This window comes from Tinamus guttatus, unplaced genomic scaffold, assembly GCF_059628265.1.
Source record: "Tinamus guttatus ecotype Peru unplaced genomic scaffold, ASM5962826v1 Tinamus_guttatus_pri_ptg000434l, whole genome shotgun sequence".
NCBI classification, from domain to species: Eukaryota; Metazoa; Chordata; class Aves; order Tinamiformes; family Tinamidae; genus Tinamus; species Tinamus guttatus.
Window position 1 is genome coordinate 1,940,732 of NW_028288968.1, and position 15,757 is coordinate 1,956,488.

At 39.0% G+C, this 15,757-nt stretch overlaps 1 protein-coding gene across 1 annotated transcript in view; it reads left to right on the plus strand.

Annotated features, from left to right (window-relative positions):
• LRGUK (leucine rich repeats and guanylate kinase domain containing) overlaps positions 1 to 15,757 on the plus strand; it is a 47,932-nt gene continuing 32,175 nt past the window's right edge. Inside the window, exons 1-8 of the mRNA XM_088531783.1 lie at positions 1 to 230; positions 1,379 to 1,486; positions 2,190 to 2,271; positions 3,333 to 3,433; positions 4,208 to 4,289; positions 7,447 to 7,571; positions 11,566 to 11,709; positions 14,462 to 14,542. Of these exons, the coding sequence (XP_088387909.1) occupies positions 18 to 230; positions 1,379 to 1,486; positions 2,190 to 2,271; positions 3,333 to 3,433; positions 4,208 to 4,289; positions 7,447 to 7,571; positions 11,566 to 11,709; positions 14,462 to 14,542 (936 nt within the window). The 5' untranslated portion in view covers positions 1 to 17. The remainder of the gene's footprint in view (positions 231 to 1,378; positions 1,487 to 2,189; positions 2,272 to 3,332; positions 3,434 to 4,207; positions 4,290 to 7,446; positions 7,572 to 11,565; positions 11,710 to 14,461; positions 14,543 to 15,757) is intronic.

A 15,757-nucleotide genomic window follows, 5' to 3' on the forward strand; every position in this document is an offset into this window, starting at 1 on the left:
TCCTTCTCACACAGCCCATGGCTGAGGGCGAGGAGAAGCGGGGAGAGGGCGTCGCCATGGAGCTGTCTCCCCCTCCTCAGGTGCCCCTGCAGCATCCCTCTTCCCAGAAGGACAGCCCAGAAAGGCATCAGGATGAGGCTGGCCTCCAACAGCCACAGCTCAACCTGCCTCCACAAGAGGACGAGGAGGATGAGGAAGATGAGGAAGAGGAGGAAGAGGAGCCGGTGGAGGTTCAGCTCAGTGCCCCATGCAGCTGTCTGGGGAGGGGGATGTCCATGGGGGAAGGGCCCTTTTCCCCTTCTGTGGGTGCAAGGGGCAGAAGGGAGCAGTGATGAGGGCACAAAGTGATGGGTCCTCATTCCCATCCAAAGCAGGAACAAAACTGAGGCCGGGTCAGTCTCTGTTTCTCCCTACTCCCCATCTCAGCCTTTCCTTAGGGTCCCTTCCCATCCCTGTGGTAGCCAGGGTGCTTCCAGGTCTCTCTCCTCACTGTGCCAAGCCTAGGGATACGCTGGCAAATGAATTGCCAAATTAAACCTCCTGGTCCTGCATGTGTCCAACCTTGGGCCTCAGTAAGTCCCTGGGTACAAGTGAATTTGTTCTGCCTGCTCTGCTGGGCTCTAAAGTGCCCAGTGTCACAACATTATCGCTTAATATTTTTACCTAGTGGAAATATATCCATGCTCTCCATTTGCTGTAACACGTAGGTGTTAAGATCTGGATGATTACGCTTGAAAAATTATTTATCTTGGTCCCTAGATTAGAGCTCGTTGTGTGACTTCTCCCAACTCATAGGAATTTCACAAGCCATTGGTTTATTTTCTCATTAAACCTACGCACTGGTTCATTAGTGCCATCTGTCAACTAGCCTCTTTGGCAAAGACTTTCCTCTGAAGAGCAGCACGAGCTGCTCATGCTGAAAAAAAGAATTAAAGGGCCACCAGGAACATGGATGTGTGCGTGTGGGGGTACAGCGCTGGAGATGTGTTACTGGCAATTTGCTGCGGTGTTAACATCCATAATCAATGGGAGGGTCATGGCTCAGTATCCCAGAGAACAAGTCCTGCTTAAGCCACAAGGTTAAGCAAAGAAACAGAAAATGTTGAAAAAAAGCTGACCTCAGCCTTTCAGGAAACTTTCTAAATATTTAGTTTTAGAATTTTAGAGTTTATTTAGAATTAGTACAAAACATGTTCCTGTTAATCTCTTCTGAGGACTATACTTATCTTTTTTTTTTTTTTTTTTTTTTTTCTCCTGTGGTGTCTGGCCTTAGCAGGGTGTTGGACCACTGACAGGAGTAATTGAGGTCATTTTTTAAACCCCATTCTGAGTTATATTCCAAGTTTCCCCTGAATCCACCTTTTTTGATATTTTCTAGGATCAGTTTGATGGAGTGTTGGATGAAGACATTGTGGCTGAGGGTCTGCACAAACTGGGACGCTCTGCCCCTGGTATCGACTATGTTTATCTTCATCTGTCCCTTCCAGTAAGTACAAGCAACATTACTGTAAAATGCTGCTCTGATGATAGGTTTCCCCTTTTTGACTGCAAATAACAGATCTGGCCAAAAAAAAAAAAAAAAAAAAGAAAAATCAGGAGGCAGATTCTGTTTCTACCTGTCAATTCTGTTTCTTATACATGGGGCCTCTGACAAGACACAGCATGGCTTCTGTTGACAACTGCTATGTCTGTAGTGGTTTGTGTTATTTTTTTTCTTTTTTTTTTTTCACTTCTTATTGGCAACAGCAATAAGATTTTTCCTTACCTTATCAGCTGTGAAAATGAGTCTTCTTATTTTGGTGAGTTGGAGCAAAAAGAGAGGAACAAGACGGAGAATGCCACATTCAGCGTCTATTGGGTGGAAAGTTAAAATTAAGTCTAGTTAAAGATGAATCCCTGTAGGCCTCTCTTTTTTTTATGCAGTCTTATTGTGTGTGTGTAGCACTTCCCTACCTGTAGTTCTTTTTCAGGTTGCATTTTAAATTCTGCTTTTGACGTTTCTCCATTCGTGACTGGGCTACAGGCCTGACCTCTCTCTCTGTATGTGTCATCCTGTTCTGGAGCATTAAGAGGGGGCTGGAGGAAGCTTCAGGCACCTCTTCAGGGTCTCTTGCTAGTGTGTGTCCCTTGGAAGAGCAGGCTGAGGTTATACAGGTAGTTATTAAAGTCCCTTTGCTCTGTATTTCCAGGGTCGTAATCTAAGTGACATTAACATTCTCTCCAGATACGTTCACCTACAGAAGTTGGAACTTTCATATAATAAAATTAATGGTATGTAGTAAATACACTTATAAATTCTTGGGTTGTGAAATCGTTGAAGATGCGAAATGCGGTGTACCATGTAGCTTTAATATCACAAAGGCTGGTCTACATCTTAATGGTGCAAGTACTTCTGCTCTACAGAGTGAGGCGATGGCTACATCTTCCTGAGAATGACACGTGAATTGCTCTTACATCTGCACCAGCATATGCTGCTCCATGGGATTGTGAAGATTATTGTCCAGTTTATTATCAAAAAGTAAAATGCAAACAAGCATGTTAGTGCAAGGTTAATTGAGATTTTAACACATGCATATGTCAGAACGTTTGAAGTTATGCCTGGTATGGTTTTGTTAGTCTTAGGCTTTCATTTGGCAAGGCTTCCCATAGATGATAAAATGTAAGAAATTGTGTCCTGAATTTAGAATAGTCACAAACAGAAACCGAGATAAAACCCATCTTCCATTTTTTTCTCTCTCTCACTCTCTTGTACTCCTTTCCCCCGATTCATTTACATCATAAAGAATAAGTTTTGGTGGCAACATGTTGCTTCATTTCATTCTTTTTTTTTCATTTCATTTGAAGTACTGGAATCAAATGAATAACAAAACTATTGTAAGGCAGGATATCTTTCTGCTCATTTTGCTAACAGGTTTTCTGTGAAGGCTATGCCTGAGCAGAGAAGGGACTTTTCCATAGCAACTGATCATTTTGTCTTCACTAAAGTCCTAAATCCTTCTCCAATAATTAATAAATTAGGATAGAGGTATTTTTTCTATCATTTTAGAAGTAGCTAGAATAGAAAATTACATTTTGGCTTATGGAGCAATCAGTTTGTATAATGGGGATTTAAAGTATAATTCTAAGGCTCGCTCCCAAAGTTTTAAAAACCTTCTTTTTTTCTGTTAGAACATGTTAATTATCTGACTTCAGTATTTTAAATGTTTCTTTCTGCCGCTGTGATCCAAAATTGATTCTTGATTGCTAGTGGACATTATCATATTTTCACACAATAATATCTGCATTTACCTATGAATTCTTATGCTATGTTTGGCATTTTGCTTTGTTGTTAGATCTTTCGTGTATCAGTCAGATGCCTTACTTACTGGAACTGAATGCTTCCAACAACAATTTGACTACATATTTTGTATTTAAGCCACCTAAAAATCTCAAGGTAAGTTGTAAGAAATACATTTTGTTAGGATTAAATTCAAGGTGGTTCTCAAAAAGAACTTTAGATTTTGTATTTGGATATGTGCAAAAGCTTAATTTTATGCTTTCTTTATGCTTTTTTTCTTACTTCATTGATATTTTAATACTTCTTTTCAATGTTTTGGTAACTTATATTGCACATTTGGGTCCTTTTTTCTCATTCTGAACCCCAGCATGCCCTGGCAAAGTGTATTGTACAGCTGACTGCTCTAGCCAGAGGTAGCATTGGCCAAGTGGTTTTTTTCCTGCAGAATTAATCAAACCTTTCATATTGACTGGCACCTTACAAATTGACCCACCTTACAAATTGACTGGCAGCAATTACAATAGTGCAACATATATTTAAAATGTAGCCATATGCTAGTCTTCTTTTTGATGCTCTTTTCATATAACTCACTTTGGGTTATAAGAAGCAGGAGGTTGTTTCAAAATACTATCCTAATTTATTTCTTTGTCTTCCCCATTGTTTTTTTACAATATATGTGTGCATAATTGCCAGCACTGTTCATGACAATATTATTGGAAAAAGGAACAGCTTTGGAACTTTCCAAAATTCAACTGGAAAAAGGAGCCTTTCTGCCTTTCTGTTTGTCTCACCCACTATTAGTATTAATGATCTTCTTACTTCTTCCACACCCTTGATCAGATGTTTAATGTTACAGCTGTTTAGGTTCAGAAACCATCTGTAAAGGGAAAAGACAGAAAGTAACTTTGTCTTTTTTTTTTCTTTCTTTAGGAAGTAGATTTTTCATGCAATCAAATACCTAAAATGCAAGATTTATCAGCATACCAGTCACTTACTAAACTCTTATTGGACTGTATCCTTTATGGAAACCTGAATGGGAGAAAAATTGCTTGTTTACTTTTTGAAGACTGTTTGTTTCAAACAGGTGCATGTTTTCTTTGTGTTTTTTTATGTCAGGTTTTTATATAAAAGCAGCATCACAGCTGTAATTCTAATGGTGAAACCAATCTTAATTTAATAAAGCGTGCATGATGTTAAAGGTGTTTGTGTATATATGTAAGGTGATAGCCTATAGAGGAACACACCACCCCTCCTTTGCATCCTGTAAAACTAAAGGAGTGATAGGTCACACTGTCTTCACATGTCAAAGGTAAGGAACAAATGCAGACCTCTCCATAACCCCTTCCACTGGGATGTGAAATGTGTTTTAACTCCTTGAGCAGCCAGATGTCGTATTTTTATGAGTTATGAGATAAACTGCAACAGTAATCAAAAGAAAAATGCCAATATTTGTATATAGGAAAGGTTAATAGGAAATCAACTTGGAACAGTAAGCTTCCTTAAATGGCAAAATGCGTGTGGTTTAATCTTAGACATAGCTGAGGACCTATAAAGGGCCCACAAACCCATTAAATGATAGTGAAGAGAATCTTTAACTGACATAAGACTTCCTGGAGGATGTTGTTGTCTGCACACATGGAGGGAAGTTGTTGCTCTCGCTGTGGTACCCTCTTTTGAGAACGAGAAACATTGTTCTGGTGGAAGTCAGATAAAGAGGCGAATTGCAATTTTTTTTCAGTCACTTGTAGTCTCCCTGAAGTTTCCCTTGTGCTTTTTTAAAAGGTCTTCTGTAATTTCACATCGACACGCTGCCTTACTTACAGTCCCTTCCTGAAGGCTTATTTGCCTTTTCTCTTTGCCTCAGAAATTATACCCTGACTTTTTTTTGCTCTGAAAAAAGAGAAGACAGTAGAATGTTGCAGCAATTTTTTTCTGTCTCTTGTCCTTGAAGTAGCCCATTATCAAAGGATATTAATACAACGTCTTTTTCATGTAGGAACAGATAATGCTTCTGCAGAGCATCTAGATTACATTGTTCACACGTTCTACAAGGCATACAGGTGACACGATTCTTGTCAGAAAATTGTGATGTGGCTCTAGCTCTTTGCAAGTCTAATTTTCAATTGCAAAGCAAAAACCACATGACAGAAAGAAAAGGCAGAAAAGATCAGAGGTTTGGATTGTGGGTGACTGTGGTTTGAATGCAGCAGCATTTCTTCATTTGCACTGATTCCAGCAAGATGGGCAGAACAACTGTTCCATGCGCACAACTGCAATAGGACCCTCTAAAACTGAGAATTTAGAAGTGCAGAATTTAGAATAGCAAAGTGGAACTGTTCCTAGCCTGTGTCAAGCACTCCTCACAGGATACATGACAGACCAAACAAGCTGTTCTTTGTAATCATAAATGAATTAACTATTTTAAATAGCATCCAATGGTGGAAATGTTTGGCATGTATTAGCTCAGTGACAGTAACTAAACATTTCTTCCCATATTTAAGTGAATTATGATGCAGATGGTAAGGTCACTGTAAGTTTTTCTGACAGGTGCAGACAAAAATATACCTGACAGGATTATAAATTAATTTTCAAGGAAGAAACTGCCCAAACCAAACAAGGAGGCAGCTTGGGCAATAATATCTGACAAAGCATTAGAGTGGCCCATTAAGAGGCTAAAATTGATTGTTAGTTCTTAGTGCTGAGCAATTTGCTGCATCATGTTGATGCTTAAACCTCCTGGACTCAGAACATGCTGGTATATATAAATGAGATTAAAAAAAAAGTCATTCGCTGCTGTTTACTGGCAGCAAATGACTTTTTGTTATAATCTCATTTATATTGACCCAAATTGTTTGTTCACTCAAATTTTCCCTCTCAGTTGGAAGAGGAACAGGCCTGTTTTCTGAATGCAGATCAATGAATATCTGTCAAATATTAGTGTTTTCAGATGGTTTTGGCTTCTTTTTTAAATGCCTTAGCCTAGTGTGAGGCTCATTTCTCATCCTCTCCTTATCCGTCTAGGCCTGTGAGTGTAGAGCTTAGTACGAGTGTAAAATTAAGTCCCATGTAAGAGTGCAATCAGGCAAAAACTGTGTTAAAGATGATTATATTTGTCCTGGCTAAGCTTGTATTTGGGTTGGATTTGCAATACCATTCAGAGTGAGAGAAGAATAACTGATAATTTGTCCACAGCTTAGTAAGTCTAGAAATTTTAGTGAAAACTCAGTTGTCCCTTTTGGAAAGTAGAGTTCATTCTCTCAAGTCAGTTAAAAGAAAATTGTTTTCTTCTCTCTCGGTGCATTTCTCTGTGTGCCATGCATGCTGTGCTTAAAGGCGTTCTGGTGGGCTGTTTTTCCAAATATTTTTCTTGTTTTTAATGTATGTGTTTCCAGTCTGGACACTTAAAATAGGGGTGGATTTCTTCTTACCTAATTTCAGTCACCAAACAATCTAGTACCCAGAGTTGTCAAAGTTTGTTTTCAGTTCGGTGGAGGGAGACAGGTACATCTGAAATTCATCCTGAGCGATCTGAGACAGGTAGGTTGTCAAAGGAAATGTGCATTTCTTTAAGGAATCTTTATAGTTATGTTAAGCAGGTGTTTGTCCAGAAAAATCCTACCTATTTTAAGTGGTATTTTTGATTTTAAGGTTAATGTAAGGGACACTTTCCCCCTTCCAATAACCAGTACAGAACAGGTCTAACTTGGAGTGTAGTAATCCCACCTGATACTACTGCCCTCTATTACTTGGGAAAATTCTAGATAATATTTGGAGGCCAAGGTAATTTTGCAGCTGTGTTAAGTACTCCATAAAGGTAAAAAGGTGGTTGCACATTTTAGTCATTTGCCTGTATTAAACAACTGAGCTAACACGGTTAGTGCCTCATTAAATCTGAAGACATTTTGGCTTGAGTGACTACTTTTCCCTCAGCACCACAAAAAGTTGCCTCCGTACAAAAAGGAGGCAGATGCTTCAGAATAGGGGAGGATATATGAGCAGCTGGGGTTTAAAATTCCTTGCCATAAACATTTCATGTCCAGCTCTTGATGCTCCAGCTGCATTGGCTAATTTAGCTACTAGTTATTGCTAATATTTTTATTTATTTATTTTTACTTGATTATTTTTTTTTTACTTGGTTATTTTCCTTGACTGCAGAAACCTCTCTATAGTTAATAACATAGAGGAGATAAGAGGACTAGAGAAGTGCCATAGTCTGATTCATCTTAGCTTGTCACACAACAGACTCACTGCAATCAGTGGCCTTGAAAACTTACCTATCAAAATACTGAATTTGGTAAGGAAGAATCAATTCCTGTTGTTTTCCTGTCTGTCTTTTATCAATATATTAGTGCCTTAATGAATGCATACATAATTGCATAATAAATTTTCAAAATGTGTTTAATATTGAACATGGAGAAATTTTAATTATTACAAAATCACAGAATGAAATCATTAGTTAGAAGGGTGTCCTGGAGGTTGTCTGGTCCAGAACCAACCAAGTTGCATGGGGTCTTGCATAGCTGAATTTGAATTTCTCCAAATATATTTTGCGTTTGCTATAGATAGGCTTTGTCACTATGCAAGAAGTTACATTATCCATGCTGTGCAATTCCCACAGTACAAAAAAAAAATCTACACAAAGTTGTGTTCATGATAGCAGTGAGCAAAGGTACAAGAGGGAAAAGTGAAGACTGAGTAGGCTACATTCATTTTAGAAAACGAGTGGAGTTTGTGCGAACTTCATGTATTATTAAAGAATCTGTAATGAGCCTGAAAGCTTTGTATTGCGGCTTTGCAGCAAAATTACATTTTTTTTTTCCTCAAAATATAACATATCAGAGTTACATTTCTAGATTCATGGTGGCATTTCTCTCCTCTGGTTTCACGAGTCTGCAGAGTAGACACCTCCATCCAAGGTAGGTGTTCTCTGCTGCCTCCAAAGCCAAGGGAGTGGAACGGCCCCTTGGAGCACTGCGTCCTTCTGATCCACCTGCAAACATCTCTGTCAACACCAGAAGCATCAGGCCTGGTTCTCTGCTGACTACGAAGACAGAAATAACTAGGTGAAATGTAGACCTCTCTCTTGTTGCCTGTGCTTGGCTGGATGTGTCATGCTCTTTGACAAGGCTTGGGAAGTCCTTTATCTCAGTGTTCCCCAGCTCTATGCTTGTAAATTCTCCTTAATAATACCTACTCTTACTTTAAAAATCATTTTCGACACACTTAATGGGAAGGACTATCAATAGAGAGGTTGCTGCTGTTAGGATCACAGGGAAAAATATTTTTAGTGCAATTGAATTGCTATAAAATACAATAATCTACTTTTTAATAGATTTTACCCTGTAATAATCATTCTAAAAGTATTTAATTAGCTTTTAGAACCATAGAATATGAAAACACTGCATAGAAATATGCTCATATTTGCAACAAGTACATTTAAGCACATATATAAATATTTTATGTAAAGCAAATCCCTTACTTAAGAATAGAAATGTTCTGTTTCAATCCTATAAATTTTTTAAAGCTTTTTATCGGTGCTGTAGTAATTGATATAGAGAAGAATATGTTACAGTCTGTACCCATCAAAACCTGCTTGTCCCTTGTAGTTTTTACTGTTTGTCTTCAGTATTCAGGAAAAAATAATCATCACGTGGACAGTAGTGTGTTTTCAGTAATATATTCAGATAGCGTTCATTATTATATTCTAATATATTTATATTTCAGTTATATAATGTCTTCAGCGGTCTTTGCTTATGCGTTTAGCCATAAAACTGAATTCTGCCTCACTTTTTAGTGGATAAGATTAACTCAGATTGACAAAATCACTTATCAAAGTTTTGAAATTCTGGGTCTCGATCTCCTCATCTGTTACAGGCCTAATAATTCTTCCAGGATTGAGTTGAGCAGAGAGGAACCTCCCGAGGTTCAACAAGGCCAAGTGCAGGGTCCAGCACCTGAGCAGGAATAACCCCAGACATCGGTACAGATTAGGGGTTGTCCTGCTGGAAAGCAGCTCCATAGAGAGGGATTTGGGAGTCCTGGGTGACACCAAGTTACCCAGGAGGCAGCAACGGGCCCTCGTGGCCAAGAAGGCCAAAGGGCTCCTGGCTGCAGCAGGAGGAGCGGGACCAGCAGGGCCAGGGAGGGATCCTGCCCCTCTGCTCAGCCCTGGGGAGGCACCTGGAGCATCGGGGGCAGCTCTGGGCTCCCCAGGACCAGAGGGACGTGGAGCTGCCAGAGAGGGGCCAGCGCAGAGCCACCAAGATGCTGAAGGGACTGGAGCATCTGTGGTGTGAGGAAAGAGTGAGCGAGCGGGGCCTGTCCAGCCTGGAGAGGAGAAGGCTGAGAGGGATCTGAGCAACATGGACAAACACCTGAGGGGAGAGTGTAGGGAGGATGGGGCCAAACTCTTGTGGGTGGTGGCCAGGGACAGGACAAGGGCTCATGGGTGCAAGTTGAAGCCCAGGCAGCTCCATGTCCATGTGAGGAAGAACTTCCTTGGTGTGAGGGTGCCAGAGCCCTGGCACAGGCTGCCCAGAGAGGCTGTGGAGGCTCCTTCTCTGGAGATGTCCAACCCGCCTGGATGCCACCCTGTGCCCCGTGCTCTGGGTGTCCCTGCTGGAGCAGGGGCTGCACTGGGTGGTCCCTGGAGGTCCCTTCCAACCTCCAACCATTCTGGGATTCATTCTGTGATTCTGTGGTTATCTGTTTTGTAAAATGCTTTGGAGTTAACAGCTGAGTCTTTCTGATACAAACATGCTCCTCACTTTTGAGTCTTACATACTGATATGATTATACACACAACCACTTGTCCTTTTTAATTAGCTAAGTAGACAGTCATGTAGGAAATTATGTAAATAGATAGATTTTCGCGTAACATTTTCTTTCACTAATTAGAGTAAGATACAGTTTCTCATTTTTCATGGGAGCAGATCATACCCCCTCTCTTCACACTGATTCAACTTTCTTTTCCAGCCCCTTGAGACTTTTGATTGAAAGGAGAGTGAGGTCAGGAGTTTGGATTGAAAGGCTTCTGAAACTGTAAATCCTGCCTAGCTACACTAAAAAAACCTCAATTCTGCTTGTGTTTGCGAAAAATAGCAAGCACAGCTCTAATGAACTGGACTCTTAGGAATTTTATGCTTTGAAAAAGAGGATTTCAAACCAAATACCTTTGTTCACAGAATTCTGTGTGCACCTATTGCAACCAGAGCTCTGAGCTGTATCTTATTAAACAGAGGTCTAACAAAAAACAGGAAGAGGAAAGAGAGCTTCAATGCTATTAATAACCCTAATTAAACATTTAAAAGTCAGGAAAAATGTCAAGGACAGGCAACTGAATTAACATTAGAGTCAGATGCTTTATTTATTTCAATAGTTCCTAAATATTTATTAATAGAATATGAGGCTTCTAAGCTTCCAGCACAAGGTGATGCTGATGGAAGAATATAACCCACAAGGTTATGTGGAGAGAACCACGTTGAGAGGCCATCTGGGTATGTGTTGTCACAGGGACAAAGATTAGTACAGACTCTACCTATTTGGAGTTGATTATAGGAGTAAGTAGATGATTTGTGAGGCTCTGAGAGATGAAGCCATCTGCTGTCCACTTAGAAATGCAGGTCTTGCCTCTTGTACCCTCTCTGGAAAGAACGTAAACCAATGACAGGTTACAAGTTTTCAAAACCTGAGGTCTTTTTTTGTGTTAAGAGTCTCAATGAACTTAAAGGAGTTTTCTGGGAAATATTTCTGTGCCTGTTGTAACTGACAGTATGTAAAGTCTGCCTTCATTGAGCACTGAGATGAACTGACACAGTCTAGAGATAATTTTGTAGATTGCCCACAAGAAGACTGTACTATATTGTTCTGTCTTTATATTTTCATAATTTATTCCATAATCATAAGTGTAAATATAACTTTATGATTACAGAGTGAATTTACATGTATGTATGTATATATATTCCAGATTTTTATGTGCATATATATTTTCTAAATTTTGAATTTGTCAAGGGGCAAGGGGAGCCTCTAGCCAGAATCAGCTTTGAAAAAAGCAGAGCTCTTTATTTCACTACCATTTTTTGTAGTCAGTTGAGGTGCGTTGAAGACAAGTTAATCAGTTAATCTCAAGGTAAAAGTGGAGCTAAAGCATAAAAGGCCTATTTGTAATAGGATTCTTAATTATAAAGTGATTAGAGAGGAGGATGTCTCTACTTGTCTTTCCCTGAAATGTTGCTTCACACCTGTAAAACTTTATAAAGATTTTTTTTATGGTCTTTTTGTGTTCTTAGAGTTCTAACTTCATTGAGAAGATAACTGGTTTGGAAAGCCTGAAAGCTGTACAGAATCTGGACCTATCTAGCAATAAAATAACTAGTTTAGAAGGTATGGAGGGACATGATCTACTAGAGGTGATCAATCTAGAGGATAACCAGGTAACATACTAATACTAAGCTCAATGTTTTTCTAAGAGTGCATCCATTTTTTTTCTTTCCCCCCAAAATTCCAGCCTCTTGAAGGTTTAATCAAAAAAAACCCTACAGCAATAGAAAAGATGACATTTTTTCCTTTAGTGTTTCGCTTCAGTGCTGCTTCACATATTGACTAAAACTGTACTCTCAGGTCTCATTTAACATCTTAGAAGGGTTTATCTTTGGGTAGGTATCACTTCTGGAGCGTTTAGTGCTTACACAGGTGAAGAACTGACAGTGCTCCCTCGAGTGGATACAGTGGGGATGAGTGTGCAGATTTTTAAGCTTGATTATCCTTGAGGTTCTTTACTTATATCCCAGCTTTTTTACTGCCAAGCCCCAGGAGAGTTTGGTAATAGCTCTCAGCCCAGTTTCATGACCACAGATTTTTCTTAACTCTGTCAGAAACTACCTGCCATGCAGAACTGAATGTACTCTAATATAAAGTGACTTTTGTTATGCAGCAGAATGTTTACTGGAACTATAATGACATACTCCAACTCATCTGTGTTTGAATTTTGAAAGCCAATACCTAATCCTTTAGATACTGAGCTTCCAGAGTCTTTAACCAAAGAAAAGATCGTCAATTCATGAATCATTTTGACATCAAAGGCAAATCTGCATATGAGAAATCTAAGAAAATAAGAGATAACAATGTAAGCCAAGAATCGAACATTTTCTGTCATTTTCCTCCTTTCAAGATTCATTTACAAGAATTAATACAATGCACAGAATATTTTTTCTCACACTGTGTTGAGGCTGACATTTAAAGGTGCATCAATGTTCAAAATTGCACTAGACAGGAAACCAACTAATAGTAGGGTTGTCATTAGCATTAATAATGCCACTTCCACTGCCTCGTGTAGTTTCCACTGTTCCTTATAGCAAGCGAAAGCTATTAATTTTGCCTCATCAAAATTTGTCTCTTTTAATGATGTTATTGAAACTACTTAATGAGTAACCGCTTTTTCACTCTTTTTGTCTACGGAATAACTTAAAGACTGTATTAGTAACACTTGTTAAACGTCACGTTTTCATTTCATCTGCTTGGAAAAGCTGCATTAAGCCACTCTAGCAGTGGTGGGAGTGGTGTCAGTGGGTTGGCGTCCTTGGAGGCCTGTGTGGATGAGATTTTCTGCAGGTCTCCAAAGAGTTTTCTGAAATTTTGAACAGAAATTTGAAGTTTTGAAGTTTTCTGAGGTTTTCTGGAGAGTTGGCTGGGAAAAGACGTAGGACAGAACAGTCATTTTTCCTTGTCTCCATGGAAGGACAGGGAATGTGCAAGGTGGAGTTGCCCCTCAGTCTGGAACCACCCCACATGCTGCCATTTGACCCAGCCTGTTACTTATTTTCTTTTTAGTATTGCCACTAAATCATCATGTGGGACATGGTGCCTGTTCTCTGGGCTTTAGCATGTACATCATGACCCACTAAAAATATCCAAAATTTAATAGCAGCACTAAATCAGCATGGGTAAGGCAAACACGAAGTCTATGATAAATTAAAATGTCCAAAATCAAAAGGTGTGTGATGTTTTTTTTTACTCTCATATAAAGAGAGAACCAAAATGTTAGATCAGGATTTGATACAGAAGGTTTGTTGAGCTTTGGCGGAACATTTTGGATAGGAAGGAAATTTTTCTAACCATCACAGAATGATCAGAAATACTTCAGTTCACTACCACCCACAACAATCTTAAAATGCCTTTTTTTTTTTCTGTTCAAAAATGGGCTTGATATATTCATCTCTCATATATAAGTTCATTGATTTCCAAATGTGGCTTTCCAAAATCCATCCAAATGACATTTTAGCTAGTTAGAACTTTTCGTTACCTCAAAATGCATATTGGATAGAGTATGGTTGAGGTTTATATATTTAAACACCTTATTTAATATGTCTGAAAGTTAAGGATTGAAGTCTCCCAGGCTCAGGCATTGTTGATGGAAGGAAAACAGGTATATCTACAAGACAGTTCATCCCAGGCTAGCACAGATCAGATGATGTCTGGATCTGCCTCTCTCCACTGATTAGAAAGGCTGGTTAAGTGGCTGGCTTGGGCTAACTTGAAATCAGGCAAGTTAATTCCCTGTGGTGCATTTTGCTTTTGTTGGTCCATCATGAGGGCCTCTGGTGTGACTTTGAGCGTGCAAATTTGTTTGAATCTCACCTAACTTTGAATGCTGATCTGATAAGCCTGGGAGGGCAGCCAAGTAGGGTCTCCTCTCTGGCTACATGAGACCTTTGGTGGGTGCATCACCCTCTGCACCTGCAGGGAGAGAAGAACAACGGTGCTGATGCTCCTCAGCCCAAGGCCACAAGTTAGGCAGGATGAACTAGAGCTCCGGTGAAAATAAGCTATTTTTTTCCCTAGGAGAACTTTCTCCTTTTGCTCAACTGGAGCACAAATGTAACTGCAGAATTGCCTCACTTAGGCACAGCTGCCACATAAAAGCTAAACGTGGCATTTGAAAGAACTGGAGAAACGCAGGTGATTTAAAGTGACTGTCTGTGCTACACTGCTTCTCCAGCTGACATCCTGCCTTTTGTGACTAGAAGTGCCTTATTGAATGCAGTTAACATGTATACCCATTTTGTGAGTATAATGATTTTTTTTATGTCCAGATTTTAAGACTAGGGCATAAAAAGCTTCTTTTCCCCCATAGTTATCATGGATTCTGTTGCTGCTGATTTATGCTCTGTTTCTGTCACTAATTAGATTGCTGAGCTGGGCGAGCTTGAATATATTGAAGATCTGCCTCTCCTCAGAGTTTTAAATCTGTTAAAAAATCCTGTACAGGTAAGGAAAAAGGAAAGAGGAAGCCAAAAATAAGAACCTAAAACTGCAGTTTGGGGTCAGACCATTCCATTGAGCCTAATTTATTCTCTCTGAGCGTAACAGGTTTTCTCAGAGAATAAGAACAAGAAACAAGGCAACTATGGGTGAGGGTTCCCAAATCCTGGTTCCCCTATCATATAATTCCCAACTTTGTCAGGGAAATTCCTGAACCAAAGCTGCATTTGAATCATTGTGTTTAATATCCATCTGATAGATGCATGAATTTGTTTAATTCCATTTGTGAATCCATTTATACTTTGTATACACATTATGTCCTGTTTTAATAATGCAGTGTCTGGGAAAGGATGTCCCTCTCATTTACTTTACAGGTCCATACTTCATTGCTCATGGGAAGAGCTCAAAGTAACTCAGTAGTGACTGAATTTATTACTTCTTAAAACAAAAATGACTCTGGAATATGAATATTCTTTATTTTTTCTTTAGCATTTTTCTCAGTCCTATTTTAAGGCTCCCATAATATTACCCAGTTAATGAATTTAGCTTATGAATTTAGTTAATGAATTTATGAATCTTTTTTTTTATCAATCATAACCTATTTACAACTATCAGAGATATTGACTTTGACTCTGCGTTTATAAATTGTCCTGAATGATGCCAGAGGTCGAAGATGATTCTATCCTGACTTTTGCAGTATTTTCAATTATACTTGAACTTTACAGTGATCTGCAATGTCAGAGGGGAGAAAAATGTTAAAGGTTTAACTTGTTCCTGTTTCAAGGTAAGTTGCCAGTTTTTATATTGGCTTTCTTGAGAATATTACTTTCTTCTTCAGTGGCGTACACTAAAAATAACATGAAAAATACCTGAAACAGGCTGTGTGTTCCTGCCCCTCCATAATGTGACAGCCTTTTCATTTTTAGATGACCTTCTCCCAAGCAGTTTGATCATGATTTAAGGTTACATATGCCTTTTTTCTTTCAATTATGGTTTTAGTAACTGATAAAAATATAAGCAAAAATCATTTCAAGGCAACTACCTGAATTTCATTGGTTTAACAGGTCCTTACTTTTCTCAGAACTAATAAGTTTCATGAATTATCAGTGTCAGTTTTTATTTGATTTTTAATTATTCTTTTTTATTGTCTCTGACCTAAAGCCAATATACGGAAGAATTCAAAATGCAAATTCTCTTCTAAGGTTCCTGGAGTACCTCTAA